At 39.7% G+C, this 12,360-nt stretch overlaps 1 protein-coding gene and 1 long non-coding RNA gene across 5 annotated transcripts in view; one reads left to right on the top strand and one right to left on the bottom strand.

The window, feature by feature from the left end:
- LOC135439343 (uncharacterized) overlaps positions 1-12,360 on the bottom strand; it is a 130,213-nt gene that overhangs the window by 56,457 nt on the left and 61,396 nt on the right. For all 3 annotated transcript variants that reach the window (XR_010438037.1, XR_010438036.1, XR_010438038.1), the window contains one exon: positions 6,583-6,677. This is a non-coding gene — a long non-coding RNA (uncharacterized LOC135439343). The remainder of the gene's footprint in view (positions 1-6,582; positions 6,678-12,360) is intronic.
- The window catches only part of Ddr (discoidin domain-containing receptor 2), a 140,990-nt gene that overhangs the window by 72,688 nt on the left and 55,942 nt on the right, over positions 1-12,360 (top strand). The window contains exons 1-5 of one of the 2 annotated variants that reach the window (XM_064698044.1): positions 1,899-2,082; positions 2,219-2,426; positions 8,468-8,623; positions 9,820-10,052; positions 10,431-10,578. In XM_064698044.1, the coding sequence (XP_064554114.1) occupies positions 2,047-2,082; positions 2,219-2,426; positions 8,468-8,623; positions 9,820-10,052; positions 10,431-10,578 (781 nt within the window). In that variant the 5' untranslated portion in view covers positions 1,899-2,046. Of the gene's footprint in view, positions 1-1,898; positions 2,083-2,218; positions 2,427-8,467; positions 8,624-9,819; positions 10,053-10,430; positions 10,579-12,360 lie in introns of those variants that run through there. The other variant, XM_064698043.1, reaches the window with a different exon arrangement.

Genomic DNA, 12,360 nt, shown 5'->3' with positions numbered 1-12,360 from the left:
TAAGACCAGCGGCAAGGCTTTCATATTTTACAGAACAACTTTTATGATTTACCTCCACAATAAACCAAACTTTTTACTACATTCTAACTATAAAATCGCATAGGTATAAAATCTTGAGTATTCTTACAAGCAAGGCATAACTTGTATTAATCAAGAATTCTGTATGTTTCTATCCATTTGGATAACTACTTATCTACATTTAATTATGATTTCTTGAATGGTTCTGATGACTCTCAACTTCACTGCTTATGCCCAAATTTATGATGCTTTTTAAATATACGAGTAATTTCCACATGCTTTTCGATTTAAGAAGGAAACCAGCTCAATCAGAAGTTGGAGATGCCACTCTAGATAGCTGGTCTGAAGATTTCTGTGTTTCTACACAAATCTGCTGACGTAATTAACCACAAAGTATGCAGCCAATTGGCAGCAGATTCAAGCGGCACATAAAATTTCAATTACCACAAATTTTCTTGGGGCTTTGATTTGTTGCCGCCATTTGTACGTGAAGTGAAGAACTGGGGGGCGAGGCTGGAGGCTGAAATCACAGTCAGCACCAGAGTCGAGTCTCTGGGGTGGCAGCAGCCTACCTGGTCAATGCGGTCGACTCGTTGGCCGACTTGGCCATTGACCATTCGCTTTATGGTTGCCCATAATTTACACAGAATCAACGACGACGTCCTCGTCTTTGGCTCAGTCGCTATAATTCTCATTTTTATGATTTTTCATTACCATTTGCTTGGCCAGCGCCATTCGGAATGCCCCATAAGTCATAAAATTACTTAGAGCGGCTTTGGGGGCCAGCAGCTCTGGACCCGAACTCGGACCCGGACCCGGACCCGGACACGCTGCCATGGGACACTTTGCGGTCGTGCAATAAATACTCAAAATGCCATTTGTGATGCATTGATAAGCCCAAAATTATGCTAATTGCGTTTTAATTATGACACGCGTGTGGCTGCTGCACCTTTCACCGCACCTGCGCCTCAACTGACAACCCACTCTAGCGCTCCGCACTCAACACTCAGCACCCAGCTCCAGTCCAAGTCCAAGTCGAACTCCGAGTCATTACATGTCAGATGTTCGATAAGCCTCTTGAGCTCTTGTGTTGTCGGTTAGCGTCTGCTTGTTTGACTTTGTCTTTAGCATTTCTAATGAGCGGCAACGTTACCCCAACCACCTCTTCCTCTCTCCTTCTCTCTATCAACTCCTTGTGTACTCTTTAAAATGCGTGCCCAGATTTATAGCCCCGATTAAGTCATTGTCGTGGGGGTCAACATCTACGTGTGGTCCTATTAATTAGTCTTGGGAGGGCAGGCTTAGACTCATCAGATTGTTTGTCTCTATAAGTGGCTGACTTCCGTTAGCTGCTGCTGCGTTTGTGGAGGGCAGGGCTGGGAAAGTTTGTTGAAAAGCACTTTGACAGGTGGGCTTTGGAAAAGGATCTGACGTTTAGCTAGTGTATGAGGAAAATAACTTTCTTCACTTCGGATTATGAGTGGCATGTAGCTGATGCGCATATGGGACAAAAATAACAGAGAAAATTAAGAAAACTTCTTATTCTTTGGCGGTTTTCTAATACATTATATGTAATTGTTGTCAACCATATTTATCCCACACAACTATTCATAAGAGTTAGAAAAAAAAAACAACGATTGTAAGAGCATTTCCCATAAAAAAATAAAGTTTATAAGCTTTACAAATAATTATTAGCCACCAAGCCCATGATTTCTATTGTTATTCAATGCATTCAGCGTAGAAACAAAGTCCAAGCAACACCTCTTAACGTCAACGACAACTCATTAGCCATGCTCAGCCCAATTGGCAATGGGAAAGACAACACTTACACATCCGGCTGGCCCCAAAAACAAAGTAACCAACCAAAAGTATATGTTGTATTTATATATACACGATTTTTTTCTCAGTTGTGTTTTTTTTTACGAGGCACTTCCGTGGCGCGTCCATAACTGAACCTTGGACTGTCGCTTGACCAAAACTGTCGGCGGGGGCTAACAAATATGAGAATACAATTCGCGGGCAAAGAAAATGAAGAACAAGCGCGTCGTAAAAAATAAAATGAATGTGATTACTTTAATTATTATGCCAGTCACACACACACACACACACACACACATGGACACATTCAGGTGTCCAACTGTTACTCATCTTTGTTTACTCCCTCTCAATCTCACTTTTTCTCTCTTTCTCGCACTTGCAGGTGTTTGTGCACGCCAAAGTTTTCTTCAGCATTGGCGGACGCCAGTTTGTTGGGGAGCCGGTTCAGTTCTCCTACATGCCCGACCAAGTGCTGGATCATGCACGCGACGTGACAATCAAATTACATCATCGCCTGGGGCGTTATCTGCAGTTGCATTTGTATTTCGCCGCCCGCTGGATGATGCTCAGCGAGATTACGTTTATATCAGGTGAGAGAGAGAGAGAGAATGCGAGCCCAAGTCTCCCAACTGCCAACGCAACATGCCCGCTGGGCCAAAAACTGTTGCAGCAAAAATTATTTTATTAAAAAATGTAACACGAGCACGCGAAAACGTAAAAGTTGCAAGAAATAAAAAGAAGGAACAGCGTTCTTTGGCACGCCGAAGATTAAATACCCTTTTGGGCATATAGTTTGGTGAAAATATCTTCAAAAACAGAAGAGTTGTCTATATCAAAACTTATTTTTCAACCAATTTTTCCTACAAAGCAGTCCGATGTAGGACAGAATAGGCCAGGAATTCTCACAAACTATAAGCATGGCATATATTCACATTGTTCAAAATGTCATAAGAAAAAACCAAAGCTCTTACAATAAGTTTGTTTTTGTCCGATTGTTCGAAGTGCAGCTATATATTATAATTTAGCAGACAGACACGCATTTACGAACATGATTATATAGACTAGCTTTCCTACTGATCAAGTATATAAATTCTTTATGGGCTCGTAGCTGCCTCTTTCAGTGCGTTACAAATTGCATGACAAAGTGATCAAACCCGCTTTATTTATAGGGCATAAAAAGGGTTAACTAGGTTGCCACCTTCCTTGCTGGCCACATGGTGCGCCACTTGCAATAAATGCGAATGCATTCGTTGTCAACGCCAGCGAACGGCGAAGGGGCAAGGTGGCAGACAAGGTGGAGGGAGGGTAGTTGATGTGCCTCTGTTGTTTGTAGTTTAAATTAATTTTTTATGCTCGTTCTCGTTGACTTGTTAGTGGATTTAAAGCGTTGATAACGCGACAGGTTGAACCAAGTAATTTAGTTAGTTATTATCGAGTTTACGAGCACAATACAAGTGGCCAGTTAGAGAAGGCTGTTAAGTCAGCTAGTTGGCATTATTATCAGTTGGTGCATACATTTGTATTTCTTTAAGTTGGTGAATACGAAATCTTTGCATTTCGCTTTGGTTGTCCACGAAATAAATTGTATTAGATAAGTTATAATAGTTGTCAAAGAAAACTATTATGTATAAAAACTTAAATATGTGAGAAGGCAAAACGTATATTTCAATTGGGTCTTACATAAAAATGTTGTCAGATTTTTTACTGGCATTCAATTTGGTACCAAATTTAATATCAATAGGTCGATGCCTGGTAACTTATTTACATATTTTTTTGGTCTCTCATATAAAATAATTTATTCAATCAGTCAGAAAAAATCAAATTTACAGCTGTTAAAACATGGTCTATCAAAAGCTAGCCCCAAAGCAATGACTGATATTGATTAGTCGAGACCTATGGCGTAACTTCAAGTAATTTTTCATTCCACAATTTGATTTACAGCACTTTTATGGCTTAAACAGTGCAAACAGCAAAACATTTGAAGTCTCTGTTTAGCTGGCCAACTGTTTAATTTTCACTTACTGCACACCTGGCTGAAAATATGAGGCAGACAGGCTGTGGTTGGGGAATGATGGGAAAACTCTCTTAAATACTCACACGGCTTGTTTAGAGCAATTGCTGCAACATACAACGAATAAACCAAGCAGTAAACATAATTTACCCAGGCAAACTAGAAAACTCAGGGCGCCCAACGGTAGCGGCTCTTCAAACATAAACTGCAACTGCAACTGCAATGGCAACAACAAGAACAACAACAACAACGACAACAACTTTGAGCAATTGAAAATTCCACTGACACTAAAAATTCGTTGCGCATTTCATTAAAACCCCTGGCAAACGACTCGAACTGGAGCGGCTCGACTCTGCACTCGACTCCGATCCGCTCCGCTCTACTCCCCTCCACTCTGCTCGACTCGACTCGAATCCGACGCGACTCTGTGTCGATGGTGCAAAATATATTACCAACTGAGAGGCAGGCTATGAACCAATTTTTACTTAACTCACATCGCTACTAAGCCAGCTGGGAGCTTTGTACAAGTGTGTGTGTGTGTGTGTGTGTGCTGTGTGCAATTGTGCATAGAGTGATACAAAGCAGGCTGACTGAGGGAGAAAGAGTGGACAGGCGGGAGGGGAAACGTAACTGGGTACCGAGTCAGCCATTGTAACAAGCATAGGAAACGGAAGCCCACATATACTGCGACAAAAGCAAAGACAGAGACAGGCAAGCGAGGCAGAAAGAGAGACAGCAAGAGAGAGAGAGAGAGAGGGAGAGAGGGAGAGGGCTTCAGCTTAGAGGGCAGAAACAGCAGCCCTGGCATATGCTCGACTACAAGCAGAAGCAAAGCACAAGGATATTGTGAAAATTAAATGAGTTGCATTACTTTTGTGCATTTGAAATTTGCAACTCAATGAGCACACGGAGCACAGAGCCATGGGTACTACCCAAGGAGAGGAGCGGCTGGTTGGCAATGGCAGCGGGGCAACATCGTGCCTTCCTGCCTCTAGCTTCCTCTTTTTACACGTTGCATAATAAAGAGCTGCACTGCTTTTCGAATGTTCTATGCCGCATAAGGTATGCTAACTATACTGCCGAGTTGGCAATATATAGATAAAGCTACACAGAGTATGGACTCGATTCGATTAATTACAAACATTCTTGCTGTTCATATTGAAGATCAATAATATAGAAAATTAAAACCCCAAATCGATATAAATATCTGAAATTTAATTGCCTTTTGGTTAACGCAGCTTTATTTGTAAAATGTATGCGTTTTTTAAAAGAAAATCCATGAAGTTTGTTTACTAAATCATAAGACGAATACAAACTACTTTTGAATATCGATATCGAGAAAGTTTTAAAATTAAAACACTTTCATAAGCAACTATTACAGTTGTGTAATTCTTGTCTTAAATGCATTCATTTTTATTTTCCATTTAATGAATATTATGTAATATTCTTTTCTGCCCATATTGATTGACTAAAATTTTCTACTTTATTAAATATTTATTTACGTTACGTTTTATGTCCGAGCTTATAAGCACAATCATACCTTATGATTAACCTACTGTAAAGGGAATTTAATCATCGACTTTTGCCTCATTTGTGATTCTCTTTTGTTGGCTTTGCCATTGGCACTGGCTGTGTCTTGGTTCCTCTTGCTTATAGATTTGTTTTCCATTTTTTTGTTTTCCCATTTGTAGATTTCTTTTTGAAACCTTTTTATTTTTTATTTTTTGAAATGGAGCGTATTTAAGCTTTGCAAGTGCTTTGCCTTATAAATCAATAACATTGCAATATATTTAGCATGTTGGCGCCCCCGCGTACTCCAGATTGCACGACGACCCCTTTTGTTTGTTGTTTTTGTGTTTGTGTTTTGCTTGGATTTTTATTTTGATGCATTCTGTTCAGTCAGTCAGTCAGTCAGATATTCATTCACTCAGGCAGACAGGCAGACAGACATTTAGTCGGTGATTCAGTCAAGCAATCGCTGCATACAAATTCATTTCAATAACTTCGCTGTTGCTGCGCTTTAAATCCTTCTGCAATTTCCCTCGCTTAATCCTTTCTAATTGAAAATCGTTTTGAATTCGAGATCTGAGAGTGCTTTTTGAGTGTGTTTGTGGGTGTGCGGGTGTGTGAGGGTGCGATGGTGTGTGTGTGTGTGGGTGTGTGGGTTTGTGGGTATGTGTGTGTGTGGGTGTGTGCGTGTCATATAGCACTGAATGGTAATGCGAATAACTGCGTGTAGTAGTTGGTGCTAGATGAATTGCATCAGCATCTGATGCAGTTGATTTGCTGCATTGTAGGTAGCCTGCCTTCTTCTGACTGGCCTTGAGCGCATTCGAGCGAATTGCAACAATGTGAATCATTTTCATGCACTTGGAATTTCGGCTCGTAATTTGCTTAATGGTTGAGTTGAAGTGCCAAAGCCAAAGTGCATTGATATTGAAAGCATTAAATTGCCGAGTGCATAATGCAATCAATGCGTACGGCAGGAAGAAAAGGAAGGAAACTGAGACAGCCAAACAATGCGATGTTAATGGAGGTCACGTGCACATTCCAACTGATTATAATATATTCCTTGTACGGCCAAATGAATATACATACATATATAGCTAAGTATATGAAAAGTCACTGAGAATTTATGCAGGCGGAAATTAAACATAAATCTGCATCAGAATTTCGTTTGTTGTTCGAACAGGACAGCATCTTATATATACGAAATGTATTGAAAGTGAACTCACCATATTTGTTAAGCTACTTATTATTTGTTGAGCACTTTGTAGATTTGTTGCCAAAAATTGTTTAAAAATGTTAATAGTTTTCATCTCAAATATATCTGAAAGTAAGATATACAATTTATGAATGACAGGCAATTATGTATCTAAAATTAAATTGAATTTTACAATTAGTCTTAAAGAGAGCTGCTTCTACGAAATATTAATTAATAGATATGTATATTAAATGTTCTACAAGTCCGCAAAGACTTTTTCTTGTCTTTCAAAATATCCTTGTTTATATATAAGATTAAAAAATAATAATTTCTTGTTAGCGTAGGATAATGTTTATCGGACACCTCTATGTAATTTAATATAAATAGGCTAGCCGCGCGATGAGAAAGCGGCAACTACAGAGCACCTGTTCGTTCTATTTCCTAGATTTCCTTTGCTAGGAACCTATTTCCTTTTGGATCTATCAAGTTTCATCCAAGCTTGGGCATCACTACCATGTGTGCCATTCCTCCTTCTATTTTTTGGGCTCACAATGGGCCATTTACGATCCAAATAAGTCAAGGGTCTAGCGTATTAAGTATATGAACTACTTGCATATTGCACAGAAAATGATTTCTTCCTGTTTTTAATTTATTTTCTATATATTTTATATAATACATGCTCAAGCGTCCAGACCCAGCTTTAAAATAACTTCCGCAAAGCTAATCCGTGGCCGTTTTATCGATCTGTGTTTTTATCAAATCTCTGACTCTCCGCATGCACCTCTTGATATTTCAAGTGGAGATATTAACATTTTCTATCTGGCAGCGCTAACGAATTAACATATTTTGGGTTCGTTAAGGTTCACAGAACATATGACACGGCTTTTGGGAGTCTGTCGGCCCCCACACAATTCCCAATGCTACTTTTGCTGCGGCGGACGAACTTTGATGCCACAAGCATTGCCCAAACCAACAACCAACAGAATGGCAAAATTTTTGTTGCCGTCGCTATTTGCATGGCAAATTCAAACACACGAAAGTAAACAAAAAACTTTTGTAGCAACAAAAAACTTGACGCCAAAGAAAATAGACGACACGCGGCGGCGGCAACAACAACAATTCCAAAATAACAAATACAACAACAACAATAACAATAACAGTAACAACAATAGCAGGCAAACAAGTTCAAAATCAATGCCAAGAGCTGTAAAAATTTGCATTTCCCTCAACGCTATTTCAGCCATTTTTCGAAATTTCCTGCAAAATGCTCGTCTTTTTGTTTTTAAATATCGAGCGGAGTTCAACAAACGCCCGCGGCGGAAATGCATTTGGAAATTGTGCTCCGTACCAGGATAACCATACTGGCTAACAAAACAAAGTCAGCACCAGTCCGCTGGGTAAACAGCAAAGGGCAGAGTGTGGGCGCGGTCGGTGCTAGCTGTGTTGTTATTGACGACTGTCTGGGTTGGATGATGGCGTTTTCGTTGCTTCTGTTTATTGTCTGGCTGCGCGAAAGGTCAACAGCAAATACTGCACACGCTTCAACGCCTGTTCCGCTAGTGTTTTGGGCGTGACCGGCACCTAAAAGTATGCAACACTAATTGGCACTCAACGAGACGCTCTACTCAGCGTCAGCGTTGACACCAGACTGTGTAACAGCTCATTTATCATAATAATCGCGATTCTGCCTTATTCCCTCTCGCTAATTGCTCACTGAGACCCATTAGCTCGGCTAGCTTATCAAGACGGGCAGCTGTCAGGCAACAGTTTGCCACCCACAGCTCACAGCTCGTTTGCTGCAATCTTTATGCAGCCTATTTCCTATTTCGTTGGCGAATCTCTCAACGCATTCTAACCCACATTTTAGAGCTCCTCTCACTCTTCTCTCTCTCTCTCTCTGTTTGTCTTGTTTGCAGTGCCCGTAGTGGGCAATTTCACAGATGAGGAGCTGCTCAATGTACCGCCTACAAATGGCGCCGGTGTGCCAAATACATCCGAATATCCGCTGCAACGCGATGAGGTGGGTCGAGCTGTCAGCAGCGGTGGCGAGAGGAGTCAACATACCACCCAAGGTAAGTGCAATGCGAATAGAGATCAACTGATTATACCAAAATTTACGAAATATGCCAGTGACTGGTTTACTAACTAGTTGCTGACGTAAATTATTTTCAAAATCACTTTTAAACCGAATTAGATTTGAATATTTTAAGTTTTTCTTTGATTATTAGTTAAAGTTTAAAATTTAAAATGCTGCCCGCAGCAGAAACATTCAATTATTTTTTTGATCAATGCGTCCACATAAATTATATGTATTGTTTAATTGTATTGTTATTGTCTTAATATAATTTTTAGCGCTGTTATAGATTTAATAAAATATTACCAAAGTCCTTTGGTAACTAACTATCAAATTAAAAATGAATTTATCAGGAAAGTAAGAATATATTCGGTTCGCCGACGATTAAATTCCCTTGTAGACATTCCACGTTTGCAGATATGGAATAGTGCAGGAAAATGCTATATTTGTTGAAATATCTTTGAAAACAGCAGGTCCTACTATTCCACCGATCTTACCTATAGCATATAGTGGTCCGATGTTGATAAGATTTTGTTTATATATCAGGATCATAATGAAACTAATAAATTCAGAGCTTGGTCAAGTTATCTTAATATAAAAAAAGGTTTCCATATCAGAACCAACTTTTCGAAAGAACGTTTCTATTTCATATTGCAAATATTACTATAAGAATAGACCAGAGTGTTAAGTCTGTTTAAATAAAAGTTGATCAGCCCAGTAAAAAGTATTTGAATTAACAGTATTATTGTTCATTTTTCTGTCTGTGGTGTATATTGTTCAATTAAAGCACCACAAACTAGCCAGCATCGACAGTTTTTGAAATACAAAATATACCGCTTAATAATGTTGTACATCGACCCAAAAGTGCTGGAGTGAGATCCTTAATTACTCGGTCTCAGCATTTACAATGAGTTAACAAACAAAAGAGTGTTGGGGGCAATTGAAAGCCCGACAATAAGCTACACCACGCCTCAAATATTTTTATGGATGTTTTCCACAAATAATCTTTATCCCAACCGACACAAGAAAATGCACAAAAACAGCAAAAAACTTTTTCATTAAATACGTATTTTGCAAAGCGTTGCACTTTTTTTTTCTCATTAACTTTTAGTTGCTCAGCAGAGTTGTAACTGCCAGCTTGTTGTTTCATATCACATCATGCAGCTCTCTTTTGCTCTTCGCTTTTGCTTGCAGTTATCTCGCCGAAGCCCATTGACCATCAGGAGCCGGAAACAAGTTTCGTTGGCGTCATAATCACAGTGCTGGCAACAATTATACTCTTCCTTGTCGTTATTATCCTCTTGATAATAGCTCGCAATAAGCGCGGACGCGGACGTGGCAATGTTTTGGATGCATTTCAGCATAACTTCAATCCGGACACACTCGGCGGCGTCGATAAGCGACTCAATGGCAACGGCGTCTTAAAGGTGGGTAAAATGGATATCTGTACGAATACCAAGCGGCGTTTAGTTTGGCCACTAACCGGCTGACATGAAAAGTGCATAAGCTGTTGTCGCCCTGTGGGCAGTCACCACCCAAAATGCATGTCAAACATCACGAACCAAAAAAAAAAAAAAAGCGGGGGGAAGAGCAACACAAAAAAAATTAAAAATTGCTGCTGCAAACGCACAAAGGTTTTACGGGTGAGCCCGGGCTCCATATGCAGAAATCATGATTAAAAGCTGTACTGTAGTGGCTGCCAAAGCTCAACAAAAAGAGCTAGGCGTCAATTTTTTTACACTGTCCTATATGTACTAGGTTTTAATTTTTTATTTTCTTTGTTTTCTTTCACCTTTCGCCCTCAGGTGGTCACAACAATGGATGACAATGAGTCGTCCATTGACAAGAACAGTCTGTACCATGAGCCCTTCAATGTGAACATGTACACAAGCGCGGCCAGTGCCTGCTCCATGAATGACCTGCAGCGTCAGCATGTAACTCCGGACTATACAGGTGAGTTCACGCAAAGGGGCAAGAGGTCCCGGCTTCCAGTTGCACCACGATGGGCTGTTGCTGCTGCTGCTGGTGCCATGGGCCATAAACAGCGCTCACAGCATGGCTCAAGCTTTATCTTCCGCTCCCGCTCCTGGTTCTACTCCTGCTGCTGCTGGTGTCGCAGCTGATGAGTTTGATGTTTTGCGTCCTGCCTGTGACAGGACATGCAAATGTTGCTGCAATGTTGCAAGCAACAACAAAAAAGCAACAAACAAAAAAATGAAGAGAAATGCGAGTACGAAGCAATGCTTAATTTAGCGCACAACATGAAAGTCCAGTGTGATGGACTCTGCCAGCGGTGCTGAAGTAGCAGCCGGAACAAGAGCAGCAACAATCAAAAAAGAGAGAAAAAAAGTACGCGCGTTGTTCGCGCCGCAGGACATAATTTTGAATTGCTTAGTCGCCAGACCGACAAAACTGATCCCCCAAAAAATAGGGTATGCAACGGGGCATATGAACTTGGTAACACTTTGGGAGAGCATTCAGTGATTGGATTGTCTTTCGATTGTCTCATCAGATAATATTTTTGATGAATAAATATTATGAAACTATTTAAAAGTGTAGGCTTACTAACTTGTCTTGATTTAAATACTTTAATTCTTGTAACTAAAACTATTTTTTACACAACTATTTTCATATTAATAATATTCACTTTTAATTTTTTATGAACTTTAATTATTTAAACATTTTAATTAAATTATTTTTATAATAAGTCTAATTTAAGAGGAGGGTTTTCATGAAAAGCATTCGCAAATGTTTGTTTGAAATTTATATCACAACAAATACTTAAAATTATTAAGGGAATTTCGAAATATATCAAAAATTGATCGATTTTTTTATTTTTATTTTAACTTTGAGGAATATCACAAAATACCTCAAACCTTTCAAGAATCAACTCATGGAAAGTTACTGAAAATAGAAACGCACTTGAGGCAAAACTTAATTCCAACTAATATCTTAGTCAAAAGACATACGCATGCATTAAATGTAAACGGGCTTTTGACTTCCTAATCGGCTTACGACCATTCTTTATGCCTTCTTCCGGCACATAGTCAATAATAAAACAGAGGACTCCTTTCAATGCACCTTCAGCTAGCTAGTTAAATCCTTAACAGAACTAATCCAAGCGAATGTCTTGTGCAGAGTAACTAAATGTCATCGTGTCCGGCATAGGTTACTTTTCATGTATTCGTCGAGTAACATGTGCACTGTTTAATTGCCAAACATGGAACGTGGAGCTTTCGGTTTGGGGTTAGAAGAAGTTGAGCTACATAATTTGTAATGAATTCTAATGTCTTGTGTCCGTCGCCTAAAGGCATGCTACACATTTTTGCGGCCCTTGCGTTTATCTCGGAGAGACACGAAGCATGGCACATAAAATCGACAACATGCTGGACAGGACACAGGCACATTGTTTGCACACATTCCTGGCCCATCACTAGCATCATCATTATCATCATCATAGCCATTGTCATCATCATCAGCAACGTTTATGGCACGCCTTTCATGCGCTAGAGTCATTTGCCAAAAAGTTTTGTGATGTTGCCTTTGGGTGCATTTTATAACTGGGCACCAAATATTTGTCATTGTCCCCCATACGCCCCACTTAATGCTCTATTCCGTTAGTATCTTTGTCTGTCTGTTGCCATAATAATTTAATTTAGCTCAAATAAATTATAACTTTAGCCATGTTAGAGCTTCTCCCATTTACGCTTTAACTTCAGCCCAATTCCCAACCTA

Source organism: Drosophila montana, unplaced genomic scaffold, assembly GCF_035044405.1.
Source record: "Drosophila montana isolate Dmon_TW-CO22-7 unplaced genomic scaffold, ASM3504440v1 contig_402_1, whole genome shotgun sequence".
NCBI lineage: Eukaryota > Metazoa > Arthropoda > Insecta > Diptera > Drosophilidae > Drosophila > Drosophila montana.
The sequence above is the reverse complement of the archived record's forward strand: the minus strand, read 5'-3'. Positions and strand labels throughout refer to the sequence as shown.